At 32.4% G+C, this 23,006-nt stretch overlaps 1 protein-coding gene across 4 annotated transcripts; it reads left to right on the forward strand.

Annotated features, from left to right (window-relative positions):
- The first annotated feature begins 5,673 nt into the window (after positions 1–5,673).
- Positions 5,674–9,945, forward strand: LOC127898928 (protein ALTERED PHOSPHATE STARVATION RESPONSE 1-like). 4 transcript variants are annotated; one of them, XM_052431477.1, is made up of 4 exons: positions 5,676–6,297; positions 7,311–7,530; positions 8,802–8,870; positions 9,652–9,940. In XM_052431477.1, the coding sequence occupies exons 1-4, from the start codon at positions 6,201–6,203 to the stop codon at positions 9,668–9,670; spliced, it is 405 nt and encodes a 134-aa protein (XP_052287437.1). In that variant the 5' UTR covers positions 5,676–6,200; the 3' UTR covers positions 9,671–9,940. The 4 variants fall into 4 exon arrangements, 3 of the variants coding, with proteins under 3 accessions (XP_052287477.1, XP_052287437.1, XP_052287462.1); XM_052431502.1 differs by having other exon boundaries at positions 5,677–6,297; positions 8,802–8,837; positions 9,652–9,939; XR_008050670.1 differs by having other exon boundaries at positions 5,681–6,297; positions 7,307–7,530; positions 9,652–9,933.
- The last annotated feature ends 13,061 nt before the right edge of the window (positions 9,946–23,006 follow it).

The raw sequence follows: 23,006 nt of genomic DNA on the forward strand, positions 1-23,006 counted from the left end.
CAGATGGATTTGAAGGCAAATTAGAAGATTCAGAAACATTTTCCATTATAAACCTATACAAAATTAAAGGAGATAAAATATTAAATTAATAAATTAATTAAGCTAAGTGTAAATGCAGTAAACGCATACTCCATTTACAAGCACAGGAGTGACAGGACAACAAATTTACAATGTCCAGAACTCCATACAATTAAATAATTGAATATGTCAGTATCTATACAATGGAGATATCACCTTAATAGAGGCAGAGAAAAATAATATGAATATGGAAATTAAATAGCATTGAGAAATATAAACACTCTGCAATTATAATATAAACACTCTGCAAAAATAATAGCATGATCATGATCATACCCGACAACGCGGCTTATTATATCATGAGAGCTCGATTGGACATGTACATATTGTAATCTTGTAATGATTCGTAATTGTGAATTAAATGATCACCGAAAATCACCAAATGATTGTTTATTAATTAAGTTATTACTAATTAACGAAATAATTTATTGAAGAAAAAAAAGAAAGTTGGACGCTTGTTTTAAAAAAAAAATCAAGCATGTAAAGATATGTGTTGATCCGTATCATTCCATTTCAGTAACTTAAAACTTTGACAGAACAAATGCAAAGTTGCAAACTCCTATTTTGCTTTCAACGAAAATTGAACTTATCCAAATTTAGATGAACTCTCATTATCTAATCAATTCTGTCATTACAAAATTTAGAACAACAAATAGATCAAGAAGAGTCCACTTTGAAAAGATCAAATGCAGCATTACCCAAATCATTGAAAGGGACAAAGAAAAGATCAAGAAACTGAGGACACAAAAAAATGCTTACCAATGTTGATGGAAATTGCTGGGAGGCGCTACTGCGACACGCGGGAGATGTTGTTGCTGCCTTGCTGGGTGGCTGGACGGTGGGTGGCTGGGCGATGGGTTACGCCTTACGCGGGAGATGCTCGTTGCTGCTGCTGCTGCTGGACGGTGGGTCGCTGATGGCTGATGCTGGCTGGACGCCGCTGGAATCTGGAGATGCTCGCTGCTGTTGGCTGCCGGCGGTGAGAACAGTGAGACGCCGGCATGGTGACACCGTGATAGTGAGTGAGATTTTGTCAGGGTGCTCACTGCTCACGAAATGGTGCTCACGAAACATGAATAGAGGGATTTACCGATTTAGGGATTTTGTGACAAAACCTTTGCCCTTTGCCCTTTGCCCGATTTTTTTATTGTTTTGTTTAAGTTTTTTTTTTTATTTCAATTTTATAATATATTATACAATATATATATATATATATATATATATATATATATATATATATATATATATATATTATTTATTATAAAGCTCGGGCTTAAGCCCTGGCTTTTCATTTAGGCCCTTGATTGAGCCCATATGTTATGGGCTTTATTAATTATGAGCTTTATTAATTATGAGCCCTTATCCATAATTTCAAGCCGCGGGCCTGGGCTGACCTGGGCTTTTCTGCCAACCCTATTATGCATGCCTCCACCGGATGGAGATGACTGGAGTTTACTTGATGACTAATAAAGAACCAACTGTATCCCAATGTTGTGCATTCTCTGCTATATAGTCAAGATAGTCTAATGCATCTTCAAGACTTTTATCCCTAAACTCACCATTACACATCATTTCAACGACTTATCTACCTTCGGATGTTAATCCCTCGTAGAAATAAGACACTAATCTCCATGTTTCAAAACCATGGTGTAGGCAAATGTTAAGTAGTTCTTTAAACCTATTCCAACATTGGTAGAGTGTTTCTCCTGGTTTTTGAGTGAAAGTGGTGATTTGTCTTTTGAAAGAATTTGTTTTGTGGGGTGGAAAGAATTTTTTCAAAAATTGTGCTTGCATTTCATCCCAAGTTCTGATGGATCCTGACCTAAGATTTTGTAGCCAAGTTTTAGCTTTATTCTTTAATGAGAAAGGAAAAACCTTAAGCCTGATTATATTCATGCTATAATTTTGATCAGTACATGTGTTACAGACTTCCTCAAATTCCCTTAAATGTAAATATGGATTTTCATACTCAAAACCATGAAAAGTAGGAAGAAGTTGAATGATCCTAGGTTTGAAATTAAAACGTGATGCATCAGGAGGGAAAAATATGCAAGATGGTGACCCTATTCTAGTAGGATGCATGAAGTCTCTAAGAGTCCTAGGTTGTTCATGAAGATTTTGCAAGGCTTGGTCATTTTCGTGCTCCGAAAAATTTTCAGCTCCTATGTCAGCCATATCTAAGGGTGGTGAAGGTACTCTTCTAATTAATCTACCACTATTTGTATGAGACCAACGACGCATGCAATGCTAATGATGTGTGCTAAACCAATGATGAATAAAACGCTAAATCAAAATTGCAGAAAATAAAAATAAAAATAAACTGGAAATTAAATAAGCAAAAATGCGAAATAAAAATAAACAAACTGAAAAATAAATAAAATAAATAAATTAGATGGTGAAACCAGCCATAAACAAAGAAATTAAAAGAAACAGTTTAGGCGGTATTTTAAAACCAATCATATAATAAAACATAAAATTAAATAAACTAATGTGCAAGAATAAACAAACTGAAATTAAAATGCTAGGCGGTAGAACCAACCATATAAACAAAAATACATAAATTAATAAAATTTAAATAACAGTTAGGCGGTAGAACCGACTATTTAAAATAAATGCGGAAGGTAAATTACAGAAATTTAAAGAAATAAATTCGATTTGGGGACTGATTCGCAAAGGTTTCTGGGTTAAAATGAAGTTTCTCCCAAATTTTATGGATAATGTTAAAGTTTGAAAAGAAGAGGCATGCTAACAGAAGTTTTGCAAAAAGAGAATAAAATAGAATCACGGAAAGATAGTAACGACAAAAAATAATAATAAAAATAAAATAAAAATAAAAATAAAGTAAAGACAAACTAACACCAAATTTAGAAAACTCTCCGGCAACGGCGCCAAAAACCTGACACGACTCAAAAGTGTATTACTAAAAAATGTATTACTCACAAGTATAAGAGGGTCTGGTTATAATATAATCCGGTGAGTCTAGGGTCGAACCACATGAAATTTTAAAATCTAGTTGTCAATTTGTTAAACAAAGAAAATTAATTGTGGGGAAGATAAATTATTTAAAAACAATTTAAAAATATGATGAGGTTATGAGATCCACTCTCAGTATTCAAACTATAATTTTAATACTCTCTCATTTATATTTTGCCTCACTTTTACCAGTTAATTATTATATCATTTAATTCTATGTGTGTGGATAAATATGGAATAAAGTACCTAATGTGCCACACTATATTAATGTGTCGACATTATGTCAAAATACCATACAAATCCAAAGAAATTTATAAATTAACATGACATAAAAATAACTAGAAGATAATAAAATAAACTTAAAAACCCATTTGAGAAAATAATAAATTTAATAGTTTGAAACATTGAGCTTCACCCTTCACCTCAGCTTAATAAAATTAGCCACTCATATTGAAAGAAAACACAACACTTTTTTTTATAAACTTTTTGAAATATATTACAAAGAAAATTGATACAGACGAAACAAAAAGAAAGAAATTCTTCAGCTACACCCTTGGCTATCACTCTCTCTCATAACTCGGATCCCTCCCTCTTTCGCTTGCATCCCCTTGCCTTTTATAGGCAAGAGAATCATCTTCTTTTCTTTTATTTTATTAATATTAATATTTTATTTTATTTTTATATTATATATATATATTGAATTGTGTGATGGTCCAGAGGCGTGATGGCCTCCTGACCATCACCAACATGCTTGTCAATCCTTTTTTTTTCTTTTTTCTTTTTTTAATAACATCTCCTTGATTGACGAATTCAAAATTGCTCCAGCTATCCTTCTTTGTTCCCACTTTTAATTCCAATTCCATCTTTATTCCTGAAAAATATTTACAAGATAAAAATTAATATATTGCAAATTAATTTAACATAAAATATATTTGGGGAGTATTAAAATAATTTAGAAATAATGAGCGTATTTATCGACACAAAAAGCAAAAAAACTAATAATTTTATCCTTATTAAATGTATTTTTTAGTGTCAATCAAATAGTTAGGAAGGTTGTGTTGGTAGAAAGGAGTTGATTGATGGTGGTGTGCTGGCCAATGGGCAGGGGAAAGTGATGACTAAAAGCAATAATAATCATGGCTATTTTGGTCGATTTCTGGTAATTGAACTGGCAAAAAGGAGAGTTTAATAAATAAGATATAGTTGGAGATCTAGTTGGTGACTGTTTCTTATTCAGATGGTGGTGGATATGGACAAATTAGCAATGGAAACTCTTTACCGGCTACTGTAAACAACGGCTAGTACGGTGCTATACAACAGTTTGGCTTCTACTTTTTATGACTTAATTTTTGGTTTAGGGAAAAAAATGTAGGTGTTGGGAACAGTTAAGAACCAGGCTCTTATCTTTGGTACTAAACTGCTGTAGTAGAAGCTTAATGTTTTAATATTCCTTTGATTCTTGGGAATATTAGAAAAAGGAACTATCTAAATTCACGTTAATTCGAAAGAATATCATGAATCTATTGTGGTTAAGAGTCATTGATTTCACAAAATACCGAGAATAAACTAAGTTTAAAAACTCACACAAAGCATTGAAAGTTGAAAATATTATTGAGCGTAAATCTGCCTTCAAATGCTACAAGGTAGAGCTATTTATACTACTAGAACTTCCCCTAAACCATAAAAAGAAAATGGGAAAAACTAAGTTTTACACTACATTAAACTTTAGACAATAAGGAAACAGATTCATATATGATAAGGATTCTTAATCTATATCACAAACGTACAAAAGTCATAAATAGAAGGATTAAAGTTAAAGGAGTTGAAGACAAAGAACTATTATTTTCAAGCAATGAATCACTTTATTATCGAGACAAATCTTCGCAAAGAAACATTAAGGCTCGTCAAGAGTGAAGCGTGCACAACTTCAAGCTATAAGAAGGAATTTTGAGACTTTACAGATGAAAGATAGCAAGTTAGTCACCAATTATTGTAAAAAAGCTAGGGAAATAGCAAATAACAAGTGATTTTACAGTAAGGTCAAGGAAGATACTACCATTGTTTTTACTGCTATTATTTTTAAGATTTTGTGTTCTATGGCCTAAAAATATAATTATTTGTCTGTTCAATTGAATAATCTAAAGATATAGATTCTCTTTCATTTAAAGAACTTCAAAGCTCGTTCGTAGTTCATGAGCAGATTATAAATCGTGGCACAATCACACACTACTAGAAAAATGGTCTTTACTGATACTTATCTTGTGATACTTAATTAAAAAGTATCAGTAATTACATGTGTTTGGGGCATTTTCTGTGTTTAACAGATAAGTATCACAAATTTTCAATACTATAGTGTCTGTAAATTAAGTATCACAAATATGTGACATTAAGGTATCAGTAATTAAAAAAATAAAATTTTAATTTTGTATCCATTGGGAGTCAAACCGCAGACTTCTATACTTTAACTTTTTAATTTTAAACGTTAAGCCACCAAACCACAAGTTGCATTTTTACTTAATAAACAATAATTATTAAAAATTAAATTAAATTATCTAGAAAGTAGAAACTATGTCGTTTTAATGAGGTGTACATGGAAACCTAAAATCTAAAAATTTTGACGAGCAAAAAATCTATCCCCACCGCCACTTTCTTCTTTGAACCGAAGCTCTCTTCTCTCTCTCCCCCCCTCTCTCTCTCTACCTCTCTCTCTAACAACGGTCTACCTCACAAGTCGTTGCTGTAAACCTTCAAAATAAGCTGCCATCCTTGAGCTAAAATACCCTTGGAAAAAAGCCTAGAAAGTGTTGTGAAGAACTTGGCCAAAGTTAGGGTTCGAAAGTCAGATTCAAAAAATTAGGGCTTTTATTTTTAGGGGTATTTTATTGTTTTTAATGTTGAGTTCAGAGAGGCCATCGACATTGTGGGGGTTTAAGACAAGGGGATTGGGCCCTGCAGAGCCAAGAAGGCAAGTTAGAGGCGATTCCTTGATGAGAATGCTGATGCTTCTGAAATGGATTTTCTTGGAGGAGACCTTGCTGTTTCAGCCTTTGCAGATCTTTCTTTTGATATTCCATTAAGGTGGTTTAGAGAAAAAGGAATTCATGGACATCTTTTGGCATGTGCTGGGAACGTTGCCAAGTTAATAGAGAATGAATACGAAATTTCTCTTTGCCAAAGTTTTTGGAGTCAACTCGAAGTTCTGCTGGAGCTGGGATTGTTTTTCCCATAAACCTATTCCGCCTGGAGGTGAGTTATCTGTTCTGTTGAGTTTATGGAATTTAAGCAACATATGATGCTTTGATCTGGGTGGTTGTATGATTGAGGAAAGATATATGATGCATTATCAATTAAGGATCTGAAGGTATCTTGGCCTTAGTAAATGGTCATTTAGAGTTCTTCAGGACCAGTTTTTTCTTTGAAAAATAATTATGATTGAACACTGTCTTAAAATGATTAAAAGTTAATTCATTTCGGAATAAAAGGAGGTCCTATACTTCCATAATCAAGAACTGTTAAGGGAAATATTTGATTTTTACTTTGTGGGTCATTATCCATAAGTAATATTTGCAAACATGTAACTCTATAATTGGGAAAGTTGATTTTTGAGTATTTGTCAAACATTTAAATATGTGGGGGACCATCCCATTGAACTAGTAGATATTTATATGGATGTCCATTGAGCTTTTGTTTAACTTCAAATGTCTACTTCTTGAGTCATTACTTCTATATATGTAAATCCTAGTTTAAAGTGCCTGCAGAGAGGTGATTGTTTCTATTTCCATGCTTAAGTTCATCATGAAGTTTCCTTTGATAAACTTGCAGTAGAAAACATGGAGGGGAATGAGTAGGGAAAGAGCATTACATTGTTGGTCAGATTTAGGAAATGCTTGATGGAGTACCCTTCTTATACCTCTTCATTTTTTTGGACTTGGCTTGTAAATTGTATTATCACCTTGCCAAATAGGAGTCAATTTTTAGTCCTTGTTTTTCTTCCTTTAATCTAAGATTGAATAACTTTTTGCATGAATACCGCCATATTTAGAAAATTTGTAATTATTATTCATTGATTGGTAAGCTAAATCTCACCTCTCTGTTTGGTTGAAATAAAAAAAAATTTATTCAAAATCAACTAGCAAACTTTTAATTTTTTTTCGTTTCTGCAAAATGTGCAGCTTCCATGATATTTTTTTCTCTGTATTACATTTGTCATACACACTGTCTTCTGAATCTTATTCGGTACTGATGTTGCTGATAGGCAGGTGAACTTATGAAACTTGACTACCAAAGAAAGGTTGCTATGCTTAACAAGCAAAAGAAACGAGGTACTAACTCTGAAGCACTGGAGAAAATAAAAGCAGCAGTCAGTCATCTGCATACAAGATATATTGTCGATATGCAATCCATGGATTCAACAGTTCTCGAAATAAATCGTTTACGAGATGAGCAGCTATATCCAAAACTTGTTCAGCTTGTTGATGGGTATGTTTTGTTCTGAGAAAAACTTCTGAAGTTAAATGTTCTTGTATCTTATTCCATTTGGTTATTTGGAATTGAATTATTATGTGTCAAAAATGAACTGAACAGTAGGATAGAATAAGAATTACTGGGACTTGTTTAGATGGTTTGACTGCTTAAGCTGATGCATTAGAAGATGCTGGATGTAAATTTTAATTAAGTTTGGCAATTAACTAGGTACTTAAGTTTATCATGCGAAATTCATTAAAGTTTTCACGAAAATGAACAGAATCGGTTTTGCTTGGGACCTGCACTACTGGGATTTTTTTATTCATTTCTATAGACATACAATATTATCACCATGCCATGCCTAGGAAGAACCTGTGGTAAAATAATGATTTATTCCTCTTGGAATAGTTCCTGCGGTGGGTAAATTGAACGAAAATAAATTTCTAGTCTCATAGGACTATTTCTCTTTTGCACTTCCTTGACATTAACCGGTTGTTAGTAGTTTCAGACAAAACTTCTTTGCTCAGTTTGACTAGAAGAAAGATATGCGAAGAATATACAAATTGCTTATTTAGGTTGAATAGGTTTTTTTTTTTTTTTTTTAGCTTGCGTTCACTGCATTTTGGAAACAATCTTTGGTGGGTTTATTTGGAGTTCTTGATGGCACATTTATTATTGAACTCATAAACTATCCAGCTCTAGCTGCACACTTTTCCTTCTTTATCATACTCTTTATAATTCTAAGGGTGCTCTTATTGGTGTTAGAAGAATGCTTTATTGGCTCTCCATGAGTCGAATGATTTTGGAAGTAAAAAATGTTGAATGTGATCTAAATGCAAAAGATAATGATACCACCCCTGCTGCATGTCTTAAGCAGGCAACAAATTTTATGCAATTGGCATTCTCACATTTTATTAAGTTCATCTTTTTTTCATCTTAGCTTCATGTTATTGGCATTCTCTCGAATGCTTCTCTCATCTTATGTTGATTTCCTTCTTTCCTTGTATTACTTTTTGAGTCACTTTTCCTCTCCATCTCAATATTTTCATTTTGGTTACTCATCCTATAACTTCATGTGTCGATTTGCAAGCTGGTCTTGTTTTACCATTGAATTTCTGCATAACTGCGCTACCGCATTTGTACGACCACATTCTCCTTTATAAACCATTTATTTTTATCTCATTGTATGAAAACCACTACTGGTATTGACAAACTGTTTATCTTCAAAAACAATTTCTCCTAAAGAGATTTTGCACAAAACCTGAAGTCCCGTTTATGGCATGCAGGATGGCATTAATGTGGGGGACCATCCCATTTCTGAGGTTTGTACCAGTTTGGAGAACTAGTAATTTCTCGTAAGTAATATTATCCATTATTTCATGAGCTAATGTTTAAAGCGATTTTTGGGTTATGATGTCAATCAAGTTAAAGCAACATTACTTGTGAGTGGAAATATATAATGATTATATTTTTATTCTACTTTTTTTTTATCTTCTTAAAGTTTATAATTAGGCAAAATTAATGAATACTTAATTACAATTTAGGGTGATATTCTTTAAATGGTTCACATGAATAGATTTAAGTAGTATAATAAATCTCTTACTCACTTTATAAATGCTTAACTAAGTTTACAAATATTATTTCTTTTAGTAGTAATAATTTTGGATCGAACTCTCAAATTATTGAAATATTTTATGTCCAAGCTTTATTATGCCTAATATAAATATGGAGATTCATAGTTATTTTATGCCCAGTTTAAGGAAACTGCAGTTTGAGAACTTATTTTTTGCCTTGTTAAATAAGCTTTTAGAATGAATAAATTGAGGAAATGAGTGGTGATTTATTTATAATAGAGCATTTGTGATAGCTTTTAACTATGCACAAAAATCATTTGGTATATGTAGATAGAGTAACATGCTTGTGCTGAAAGTAGATATTACATTGAAAACTTCTTGTCTGCTATAGTTTGCTATATATATAACATTTACCAAAAGAGAATAATTGAGTTTATTTATAAATAACTTATTAGTATTTTTTTCTTTCGAACAAAATAATTTTATTTCTGTTAATTGTTGTTTCTCTAATGGCTCGATATTGGCAGCTAATTTTTTTTCTTTTCCATGTATTCATATGCAGATTTGATCAATGTGTTTGAAGTGTTTATTCTTCAACTTCACTTATATCCTAACCTATACAGTCTATTGAATAGAGAAGCTGCTGGTGGATAACGCAATTATACTACTCATATTCAAAGAGTGAAAGGCAGTCATCCTTGTCAATTTAGCTTATAGATTTATTAAATTTAGCCACAAGTAGTAGGCATTTGATTGGATAGTAGAAATTTTTATGTATTGAATTTGGATTATTTAGTTATGAGAGTAGGATATCTCATATTTTTGTTATTGAAGTTTTGGAATTTGTAATATATACTAATAATAATTAAATGTGAAATGAAAGATTTTATGATATAAATCAATTTATTTTTGTTATTTTGTGGTGCCTTTTAATTTTCCGAATAAATCAATAGGCAATGATCCAATTCAATTTTTTATTTTTTTAAAATAAATTAACTAGTGATACCATGGTAACAGTAATCATAGACACTAATAAAATATCAATAACTACTAATACTATGGTGTCATAATATCGGTGATACTGTAGTAATAGTAATCACTGACACCACTTACAAGTGTCACTATTTTTCTGACTCCCAAATTACTGACACAATTAACAAATGTCAGTGAAAGTAATTTCTGACACTATTCTAAAGTCAGTAAAGACCATTTTTCTAGTAGTGACAGATGAACAAGCTTTAAAGGAATCCACATTTGCTGAATCTTCAAATTACAAAGGCAATAGTAGAGGTAAAGGTAAAGAAAAATGAGGTCGTATTAACGGAGATGGTGGTAGACAAAATCTCAAAACTGACAGCGACAATGATCAGTCAAATTGTCAAGGCTAGGGGACAATTCATGATCAACAATTTGAAAAATCCAAAATAAAGTTCTACAAATGTGACAAATTTGTCCATTACCATTTTGAATGTTACACCAAATTATTGAAACGAAAGGAATGATCAGAAAGGTTTGTCTATTTTCATACAATTAACTAAGAATCATGGAAGCCACAGTTAGCCACCTTTGAATTAGCACAAATCTTTTACTTCCAATAAGAATTAATCGTAATATTCATGGTTAACTTTCAGTTGTAAATTACACATATGCCCTTCGTTTTATGTTATTATTAGTCGATTAACTATCCATTGTAGTCTTGTATAAATTAATAAAGAAATCAATGAAATAATTCAAGTTATTAAACACATAATAGCCGCATTGCATAATTATTTTATGGTGTTAAAGCGCTTATTTCTCTAAAGAGAAACCACAATTTGTTCCCATAGCTGACGAAATTATTAAAAGTACCCAAACCACCTCTCCACCCATTACCACCAATGAAGCTTACCCTTTAATCTCTATCAATGTCGTAGCCCAACTTCCCTTGAAATTACTAACTCCACAAATTATCCCTCTTGGACTCAGTTCAATTCCCTTCTCCTTAGCTATAACTTGATGTGATATTCAGATGGCACACCGCCTTGCCCAACATCTACAAGTCTTCATTAAATTCATTGGATTCGACAAGGTCAACTTATTTTTCATGCTTTTTTTTTTTTTTTTTTTTGCCTCTCTTTGAATCTATCATGTCATATATTGCTTTTTCCTCAAGTGCAAGAGACGTTCGACACAATCTTGGCCGCCTTTATACCAATAGGTCGAGATAAGGCATTATGTCTTTGAAAGAAAAACTTTTTTTGTCTTATCAAGGTACCAAAGCTATGTCTAAATTTCTTCAAACCATCAAAAGCACTGCTGAACAATTGGCATTAATTAGTGCTCTATGTGAAGAAAATGATATTGTTCTCCACTACTTAAATGCTCTTAGTATTGACTTTAAGGAAATTTCATCATCTATTTGTGTGTGAGAACAACCTATTTCTTTTAAGGTCTCCATAATAAACTTGTGGAGTTTGAGGACTATTTGAAATAAAAGGCTGCTCCTCCCCTATGACAGCCAACCAGAACCGTAACAAAGGTCCCAAAAATGGCAAAAACTATAAGAACAGTGATTAGCAATAGTATCGTGGCAACTATAAACAACCTCAACATTCTAACAATTCTCGCAAAGGAATTACAATGGCAAACCTGTCTATTCTAAAGTCAAATGCCAATTTTTTAATCAAATGAGGCATACACAAAGCGATGTCCAAAACTTAAGCCTACTTCGAAAACTGAACCTACTGCCAATTGGACATCTTCCTCCAACACTAGTGAAACTACAAATTGGATACTTGATACCGGTAGTTCTCATTACATTACTACCGACTTGTAAAAGCTTTCCTTGCATTTAGAACATGAGGGTCTTGATGATGTTGTTTTAGGTGATGGTTCTGTCTTACCAATCACACATGTTGGGACCACCTAACTCTCTTCACCCTTGCACTTATTCTCTTCAAACAATGTTCTTTGTGTTCCTTCCATAAAACGGAACCGAATTTTTGTCTCTCAATTTTGTAAGACCAATAACACTTCTATTAAATTCTCACCTAATCATTTTTTTTGTGACGGATCTGAGCACAAAGGCGACTCTTCTACAAGGTCTAAATAATACCTATGAGTGGCTGATGATCTTACATGGCATATTAAATAATAAACTAGTGGCTTTTATGGGTGTTCAACTTTCAGCTTATGATTGACATCACCATCTTAGCCATCATTTATCTTCAGTCCTTTAATTTCTTCTTAATAAGTAGTCACTTCTACCTACATCAACTAGTTATTCTTTAAATTCATGTGTTTCCTATTCTTATAATAAAAGCCTTAGACTTCTATTGGGGTGTCAACTTTATCTAGTAAAGGTTCTTTGGATCTAGTTTACACAGATGTTCAGGGTCCAGCACCAATTGAGTCCATTGATTGATATCGTTTTTACATTATCTTTGTAGACTATTTTACCAAATATGTATGGTTATATCCATTGCGTCTTAAATCTGATGCTTTTATCTATCTTAAATTTAAAGCACTTTTTGAAAATTCTTTAAAACATTCATCACATCTATTTACTCTAATGACGAGGGAGAATATATCAAACTAAAAGGACTTTTTGCCTTACATGGGATAACCCACCCAACCACCCCCCACATGCCCTCCAACATAATGGAATTGCAGAACATAATCATCGACACATTCACGAAATTGGTCTCACTTTTCTTCAACAAGCATCTTGATCTTAGCCTTTTAGACCCATGCTTTCTAAATGTATGTTCATCTAATAAACCATCTCCCCACATTTGCCCTTCAAAGTACCTCACATTTTGAAAAACTTTTTTGGGGTGTAGCCAAACTACTTTAAACTTCGGGTCTTTGGGTGCTAATGTTTTCCTTCATCAAAACCATACACCACCAATAAACTTGAACATCGTTCCTAACTGTGTGCCTTTTTAGGTTACCCTTCCTCTTAAATGCCTATAAATGTCTTAATCCCTTTACCTCGTCCTTTTATATTTAACATGTTCATTTTAATAAAAAAAATTCCATTCGAGTCATTTAATCCCCACTTTATAAGAGTTTCATCATAGAGTTTTAATAATTGAGGCCTTTCTATCTCTACTACTCAAGGTCTGTTAACTTTCACCCTGCCTTCCCATGTTGTAAATCCTACCCCATGTGTTAATAACAACACCCCATATGTCGTTTCACAATAAAATCAAATAATTCATGCAATGGCTAAGAGCATTTCCTTAGGTATTTCTTCTATATGCGCTTGTGAGTTGTCATCTCCACTTGTTACTGATATTACTGACTGTACTACCACCCCCATTACACCAAATCTTACCATCACGGTCCACATTACCATTTACACTACCATCATTGCCAACTCATACTCATCAATGATAATAAGCTTCCAAAATAATATTAGAAAATCCTATGCTCAAGATTATAGATGAAATCACGAGTTTTAATGGGCTGGAAAAGTTCTATAGGAGATTCATTCGTGGTTTTAGCACTATAGTCATACCTATTATAGAGTGCTTGAAGAAAGGCAAGTGCAAGTATGGAAAAGAGCAAGAAGCGAGTTTTGCTTTGTCAAAGGAGCGTTGTTTATTGTTCCTATATTAGTCTTGCCAAATTTCGACAAGTTATTTGAGGTCAAGTGCGATGCTTCTGAAAAAGGTATTGGGGATGTTCTTTCTTAAGAAAGGCAACCAATTGAGTATATGATTCAGGAGTTGAATGAAGCATAGTAAAAGTAGTCTACTTACTATTAGCCTACATGACTGTATAGCATTTTGATTTTGATGATAACAAACCACGACCTAATGGGTAATATTAGAAATACTTATTATGTTTTTAAAACAAAAAAATGAATGATGATTTCTCAAAGTTCTTAAAATATTTTCTTCATAGTTTTTAAAGGAAAATTATAATATGAGGATGCGATTTCATATTCTAAGTAAAAGTGAGTTTTTGTAAGATATTTTCTACATAAAACCAGATTTTATTGATAAATGGCATCCTACTTAAGAAAACCGGCAAATCAGATTCAGAAAATGTGCTTACTAGAGACAACGGGCCAACTGAATATGCTAAATGGAAAATCGGTTATCTAAATTGAACTCTCTGATCAAACGGCATACCGGTGACCAATAAACTGTAAACCATTATATCAATTCAGCTCTCTAGAATCAAACGGAAAAATGATTACCAATAAACAGTAAACCAATTATATCAATTGAGCTTTCTGGAATCAAACGGCATACCAATTACAAATTTAAATTTCAGCTACAATGGTAAACTCAAATGGTAATCCGGTTAGAATAAACGGAAAACCAGTTATGATCGAAAAGTCAATAATTTTGTGACTCTATCTATAAATAACCGAAGAAGACACCGTTGCAAGTGATGTTAAATTATCTTGGCAATATTTATGTATTCAAAAGATCTCTAAGCTTTCATCTTGTACACATACACATATTTGGGCTACCATTTGGTTATATTTAGTTGGGAGTGTGTATTTCTTTGTATTAATCATTTCAATATCAAAGGTTGAGTGATTGTAAGTGTGGGAAACGCTTGGGTAAAAAGTGAAGGATTCATCTTAAGATTGTAAAGGTTTATTGACAATTTAGAAGTCAATTGTAAGATCTTAAAGCCTTGGGTTGTAAAGGCTTAAATAGTGGAATTCTCAAGCTTGGTGTACTTAAAGGCGTGAACGTAGGCGAAGTTTGTCGAACTACGTAAAAATATCATGTTTGCTCTCTCTTCCCTTATCTCTTTAATTTTATTTGTTGTTAAAATTATTGTTATTAATTTTATTAAGGCATTGTTTTGAATTGTTGTGTGATTTTATTTGGTTACATAGCTAGTATTTCACTTACGATTAAGAGTTCTATGCGATCCTTAGGGTGTTAAAGTCATGGAAGCATTACTTGATTTAGAAGAAATTTGTGCTTAAAGTAACCATCAAATATTGAAGTACTTTAACAGCCAACAAAGTTGAGCAAGATGCATGTGAGATGGGCGAGCTATGTGCAAAAATTCACTTTTATTGTGAAGCACAAATCAAGGCAGCAGAACAAAGTGGTGGATGCACTCACTGAGCAAGCAACCTTACTAGTAACTCTAGTCAATGAAGTTACTAATTTTGAATGCTTGAAGGAGTTGTATGCTGAAGATAAAGACTTAGCCCATATTTGAGATCGGTGCATTAATCATCAAAATATGGAAAATTTCTTCGTTCAAGATAGGTATCTCTTCAAAGCTAATAAGCTATATGTGCCTCGAGGTTTCCAAAAGGAGAAGATTATCCGTGAGTAAAGATGGTCAATGGACCGGGCGGCACGTGGCACGGCACAGGCACAGCATGTGTCCGTACGGCACGGCATGGCACGAGCACATTTCGGTGAGGCACAAGGCACGGCACAGCACGCACGTGGGCCATGCCGGGCCTAGACTTTTAGGCACGCGGGCCTTAAAGCATGGCACAATTAGAGATGGGTCAAAGCACGGCACGCGAAAAAGCACGTGATCAGCACGGTTCATTAGTGGGCTAGCATGCAGCCCGTGAGCCATTAATAGCACGTGGGCCAAAATATATCTAAGTAAATTTTTTTAACAAAAAGTAAATATAAAATGTTATGAAATTAAAGTAAAATATCTTGAAATTAAATGTTTTAATATATTTTTTAGCATAGACTTTTAAAAATTAATTTAAATCATTAAATCTTAGTTTAAATAAATATTCTAATTTTTTATGTTTATAATTTATTAAATGAATAAGTAAATATCATGATTTTAATAAATAAAATTAAAAATATCATAATTTTATTTATGATATTTATTTAATTATTTATTTATGTTTATAATTTATTAAATGAATAAGTAAATAACTAAATATCATGATTTTAATAAATAAAATTATAAATATCATAAATTTATAAATTATAAATAAAAAATAATTTTTTTTACAAAATTAATAATAAAATATTTTTCATATGAAATATTTTTCATATTAATATTAAATCATAACTTAGTTAATACTTAATAGAGATACGTTTCATTTGTGAATGAAATATTTTTCATTTTATACACAAGAAAAATTATGATAAATTAAAAATTACATTTTCATTAAATGAAGTTAAAGTACAATTATAATATTAGTAATTCAAATAAAATTAAGTGTAATTTGCATCACTATAGTTAACAGTACATCCCAACTAGGTTGGCACCTACTGAACCATCTATCATTTGCAAATTTACAACCTTCTCACTAATAAAAATTGTTTCAAAAAGTTACAAGAAAAAAAGTCTCTAGTCTTTGAAAGTGGTTTCAATGTTCAGTACTCTGCATAATCTGGATTCACTTCATCTTGATCAACATTCAAACTCTCAATTTGTTTAATTAAAGCATTTTGCCAATCTTGTTGCACTCGGCGTTCAGCATCTTCCCAATCTTTCAAACACAACAAAAAGTCTAATGTCTCTGATGACAATCTTGACCGATGTTCATCTAGAATTCTGCCACCTGTACTAAAAGTTGATTTTGATGCTACAGTTGAAGCTGGAGGGGTTAGTAGATCACGGGCCATAATGGATAATATAGGGAAAAAAGATGTCTTACCCATCCAAAATTATAAAATATCAAAATTTTGCAATTGTGAAGGAATTGCTAAATCTTCAAGATTAGCAGAACAATATCTTTGCAATTCATTACGATTAGTATCAATACTAGAGGCAACACCCTTACCTTTGAGTAATAAAAGGTGAGCTGGATGTTTATAAGAAGTCGATGCTTATTGAACATTAGAATATGTATTGCTTGATCCGAATTTATTTCGATAAAAATTAAAAAGTTCATGCATAGAGGACATAATTGTATCAAAATTTGTATCAAGCCCGGTTTGTAAATTATTACTAATACCCTCAACTAAAAGTTTTGCACCAACTTCCTTGATTGTAGGATCCAACACTGCTGCAAAAATAAATAGGTGGAGAATATCTTTCCAATATTTTTGGAATTTTTCCTCCATGGTATCACAAATATTTTTAAACATAATAATCTCTCTAAAAGTCTTAAAAGTATAACTTATATTGTACAAGTGCATTAACACTCTACATGAAGTAGGCTCATAAACAATAGAACATGCAAGACTAGCATCATAAAATACCTTTAAAAAATCCATAAATTTAAATGCAACATTCCAATCATAATTAGTGATATGATAATCTTCATCACTCATTCTCTCATTGTAAAAACTAGAAATTGCTTCAGAATAGTTTTGATAAGAAAGCAACATTAAATACGTAGAATTCCAACGAACTTTCATGTCAAGGTTGAATTTTCTCCTTTTCAATCCAAAAATTTTCAACGTCTCCAAAAATTGTTGACGTCTTGAAAGTGCTCTAATATATAAAATGGCAGCCCTAATTTTTTCTAAATAATGATTTATATGAGTCATACCAGCTTGAACAATTAAATTAATAATATGACACACACATCTCACATGAAAAAATTTTGAACCACGTGCAAGCATGAGAGTAGAAATATTCCGCAACATCATATCAATTGCCGCTGTATTGGCAGATGCATTATCAAATAATATGCTAAACAATTTATCAGTAATTTCATATTCTCTTAAAACAGACATTATAGCTGCATAAATTATTGAACCAGTGTGAGGATATTCTGATTCACGAAATGCAAGCAATTTTGTTTCCAACCTCCATTTACCATTAATCTCATGTATAGAGTGTGAAGTCACACAAAAATAACCAACCATATTAATACCAGTCCAACAATAAGAAGAAATTGAAATAACACCATTAAAATTGATAAAAGTATTAATGAAAAGTTTTTTCATGTCATGAAAATTTTTAGTTAAATCACGTTTTAATGTATTTCTAGGCACTTTGTTAAGTTGAGGCTGAACATACCTTTGCAAAAAATTTATTAGATGTCCATCTTCTGAAAATGTTAAAGGTTGTTCTGCTGCAACAATATACCGAGCCAATCCTTCTCGCATGTTCTGTTGTGAATATCTGAATGATGTTATACCGGAAGGTCCAGAACCATATTGTGAGAGTTGGGTTTGTGTTGGGTCTTGTGGCGTGTGTTTTGTTTGACAAGTTTCCATATGTCGTCTAAGATGTCCAATTCCACCATTGCTTTTGGCACTTAAAGCAGATTGACAATATTTGCACACTGCTTGATCCACCATTTCACCTTTTTTGTTTTGACGTTTTTCCAAAGTAAAACATGACCAAACAATCGATTTTCTTTGTCGTTTGGAGGTAGTAGTAGGACCGGCAGTTGAAGAAGTAGAACCACTTGGACTTGCTTGAGAAGTAGGAGGCAATCATTCAGGTGGGACAATAAATATATTACTTGGATCAAATTCTAGTGCAGCAATTTCTTCATTTGCAACTTCCTCCCCCTCTTCAACAAAATTAAAATTCTCATCTAACTCGAAATGAGAGTGAGACATTTTATATAATTAGTGTTTTGGTAAATAAAGGCGTTGGAATTGTAGCAAAGAAGATTGGGCAAGCAGAGACTAGAGATGACTGATGAGACAAGAGAGATAACGAGGAGATAGAGAATTAGAAATTGAGAAGTGAGATGAATTTGAAAATAATTTAATCATTTAAATAGAATAAAAAAGTAAACATATTAATGGTCAAAAACGGGCAAATAAAAAAGTAAATATGTTAACGGTAAAAAATGGGCAAACACGCTGCAAACCTACAAGTCTACAACTGCAAAGCTTCCTGCAACTCTGCAAGGCTACAGCAAATTAAACAGTTACATTTAATCATTCATTTGTCCGTTGGAAACTTGGAATTGTAAGGTGAGTAATTGATTTAATTTAGAATTTTTTTATTATTAAAATTAATTATTAAGGGACCTGTCTATGACTCTATGGTACCGATTATGTAACAACATGTCCCGTCATCCCATTCCCACCATTCAATTGTCTATTGTTTAGTTTCTCACTCCACATCCAACGGCTGATGCTGCAGTCTGTAGCTTACAAATTCTGTAAGCTAGTCAAGTCTAATTGTTGAGTGCCCTGTGCCCATGCTGTGAAAGTGAAATTGACTAGTCACCTAGTCCTATCAACTTTATTATTTTTTTTTTTGAAAGACATATCAACTTTATTGTTAATTCAATTAATTCATAATTTTTTTAATTCAATTAATTCAGATTTTTTTTTGTCTGTTGGGTGAGTAATGAAAATATGAAATTAATTTAAAATTTTTTTGTCATTAAAAATCATAAAACATTAATTGATAATCAGAGCCCGACTGCTTATACGGTAAAATTGAGTAGTCATATCAATTTTACTGTTAATTCCAAAAAAAATTTGTCCGTTGGGTGAGTAATTCAATTAATTCAGAATTTTTTTTATCCGTTGAGTGAGTAATAAAATTAATTTAGAATTTTTTTATTATTTAATAATTAGAAAAAAGTAATTTCTAAGTGCACCGTATTTATTTATTTTTTAAAATAATTTTAGTCATTCATTTTTTTTTTCAAAACAACATATTAAATTAAAAAAATTATGGTTCATTGTTACAAGAGAATCACGCAACTATCACAATGTTAATAAATCCTATCACAAGTGTGTTGATGAGATAATATTATAGTAGTAAACTACTAGTACAGGAGGAGCTTGCATTCATTATGTAGAGTATTTTATTTATTTGAATTTAAATTCTCAACTCAAATTTTCAACACGGTAGTTGACTTGTCATATAGTGCACATGAAAACGTGCAGATTGCAGATTTTTAAATAATTTAAGATTTTTTTTCCACATGCCAACCAAGCACTTGCCGCACGGCTATATTTATATTTCACTAAATATTTTTTTACTTACTCTTTTTACTCCCACCGACAAAGTAAATAAAATCAATTTTTGTCTTTTTATTACTATCTAATATTATATATACACGCCATTATGCTATGATGCTTCACAATTCTTATTCTTCTTTTTTTTCCTCAAACTTTCCAATATTCTAAAAGCCAAAATCATTATGAATCCGCAGCAACATAATATGAATGCAGAAGAACCTCAACACCCTCAAGAATACGGTGTTGATGTAGTTGGACCTCAACAAAATGCTAGGCCAAATTAGCCCAGAAGTTGTTTTTTCAATGAGCTTTTTCAAAATTTTACTACAATAAGGGAGGAAATAATAGATAATAGTTTGCATCGTCCTTAGAAGCGGATGATCTTGAAGTGCAACTATTGTCATCGAGAAGTTATTTATTCAAACAGCCATGGCACCTTGGGTTTACGTCGGCACGTGCCAAATTGTTTAGCTCGCCACCAGCCGAGATAGAATTAACCTTGCTCGTTTCCCGTATCCATAGTTGTGATTAATAAATGTTTTTTTCGTGCTTGTTATTCGTCAATTGATCGTAGTTCGTGTTTTGTAGTTGTAACTTGTAAGTTGTGACCTATGATTTGTTATATTAATATTTCGTAGTTATGACTTATTGTAATGATTATTCGAGGATTGTATTTTTAATTTTAATTAATTATTATTATGATCTATGGAATTAAATTTAATTAAATTTATGTATTGTTGTGTTATGAATTATGATTGATTATTGTGAAATAAAATATATAATTGTGAAATTGTGATAAACTAATAATAAAATCTTAATTGCTTTCTTAATAAAAATTAATATGATTATGATTTTGAATATTATTTTTATTATTATTATTATTATGATGTTGGTGGGCTTAAAAAAGCACGTCAGGCACGTGGGCTTGAATAAAGCACGCTAGGCACGTGGACTTTTTTAAGCACGCTAAAAAAAAAAGTTGGTGGGTTTTTTTTGGGCATGGCACGAGCGGGCTCGTGTCGTGGGCCGTGCTGGGCTGAACTGAAAAAAAGGTAGGCACGGCACGGCCCACGACACGAGCCCGCACGGCACGGCCCATTGGCCATAGTTATCCGTGAGTTCTATGGAGGAGGATCGGGCGGACATATTGGTTGAGATAAAACCAAGACGCTTGTGAACGAGCAATATTATTGGCCGCAATTGAATAAGGATGTTGAAAGATCGTGCAAAGGTGTCGAATTTGCTAAGATGGCAAGGGACATGTACAGAACACGGGATTATACATGCCATTGCTTATTATGAAAGATATTTGGTTGGATTTGACCATGGATTTTATATTGGGGTTAATGTGTTCAAGGACTAGTCGAGATTCTATATTGGTTGTGATCGATAGGTTTACGAAGATAGAGCATTTTTTTGCTTGTAAGAGGACCGAAGATGATGCTTTAGTTACCCATTTATTCTTTCAGGAGGTAGTGTATTTGCATGGTGTTCAAAAGACTATAATTTCTAACAAGGAGGTGAAATCCATTAGCAAGTTTTGGCGTCATCTCTGGGATAATTTCGGCATACAGTTGCAATTTAGCAGTGCTTTTCATCCGCAGATAAACAGTTAAACAAAGGTGATCAATTACACTTTGGGCAATACATTGCACTGTGCTTATGGTGACAAGCAATGGAACTGGAAAGTTGCCTTGCCTCAAGTCAAGTTTCTTTACAACAGTAAGGTGAATCGATCTATTGGCAAGATCCCTTTTAAGATTGTCTACTCTTGTTTCCTATGCCATGTTTGTGATCTGGCTGTTATGCCACCAGTAACTGGAGAAAAAAGCAAAGCAACGGATAATGAGTTAGAGAAGGCTCTGCAGATTCATGTCAAAGTACAAGCTCAGTTGGAGCTTGCCAGTACTAAATACAAGGCTGATGCAGACAAGCATCGACGCAAGAAGGTATTTTAGAAAGGTGATTTAGTGATGGCTCATCTGCGGCGAAGTCATTTTCTTGGTATTCATGCAAAGTTGCAGAAGTGGAAGTATGATCCATTTCGTGTGGCACGGAAGATTAATCACAATGCTTATGTTCTTCAGCTATAGACAACTGGAATATCTCTTACACATTTAATGTGGCTGACCTATTTGAATATTATCCAAATAATGAGGCTTGTACGAGCCAAATTTAAGGACGAGCTCTTTTTCAAATTGTGGGGACCTAATATAGCATAGTTATGTAAGACGAGTAGGGTACCTTCCGAAAAGCATAACTTGAACTACAAATGTTCATTTTAAGCATATAATGTACTCTTTCGAAACTTGTGGTCGAGATGAATGCTTGTATTGTTCTACCATGTGGTCAAGTCAAATATTTTGATTCTTTCCTAATCATTTTTTAGTTTTTCGATTTTTCCTATTTCTTAAGGATTTTTATCCTTTTTTTTTCTAAATATCATACTTTGTGCAGTTTGTTTCAAATTTTTTATTTAGATTAAGAGAATTTTATTATGAAATAATATTTTAAATTTGCCTGCTATGGTAAATTCACGATATTTACAGTTATTATATAAAGGGGCCCAAAACCTTAGCTTTGTTAATTCAAATAAAACTTCATTATTTAAAAACTTTTGTTTGTCTATCTTTCAACCTCTGCATCGTTAAAGACCACAGGAAGTGGCCAAGTATTTAAAAAGAGAGATAGAGGTTAAAAATTAATTTGGAATTTAAAAAAAAAGTGAGATATTTATCTATTAGGTTTGGTAAGCACTCACCCCAACTCTATATTAGTAATATAAGTACAACATGCATGAATGATTAAATTCAAGCTTATTTGTTGTTTGAAATTTGGTTAAGTAATCATCATTATTATTGATTAATTATACAAGATCCATCATTGTTTATAGAACTAAACTAGTCGTTGCTTCATTCCTTGCCAACAATGATACAAATTCCACACAAAATTATCCAAAACTAATAGGACAATTCACATTATATCAACCCGCTCCAAGCATATTGCGACTGATCTTTTATCAACAAAAGATTTTCATATATAATTTATTATTGTATATGGGTGGTAAAATTTGGACCATATA

The sequence above is a fragment of the Citrus sinensis genome, chromosome 1 (genome assembly GCF_022201045.2).
Source record: "Citrus sinensis cultivar Valencia sweet orange chromosome 1, DVS_A1.0, whole genome shotgun sequence".
Taxonomy (NCBI): Eukaryota; Viridiplantae; Streptophyta; class Magnoliopsida; order Sapindales; family Rutaceae; genus Citrus; species Citrus sinensis.

What these genes read in the sequence shown, in the direction of transcription:
- LOC127898928 (XM_052431477.1), top strand. Translation starts at nt 6,201, where the DNA reads ATGAATACGAAATTTCTCTTTGCCAAAGTTTTTGGAGTCAACTCGAAG. An exon ending in TAAACCTATTCCGCCTGGAG is followed by an intron (nt 6,298 to 7,310) that starts GTGAGTTATCTG and finishes GCTGATAGGCAG; the next exon opens with GTGAACTTATGAAACTTGAC. An exon ending in CTTGTTCAGCTTGTTGATGG is followed by an intron (nt 7,531 to 8,801) that starts GTATGTTTTGTT and finishes TATGGCATGCAG; the next exon opens with GATGGCATTAATGTGGGGGA.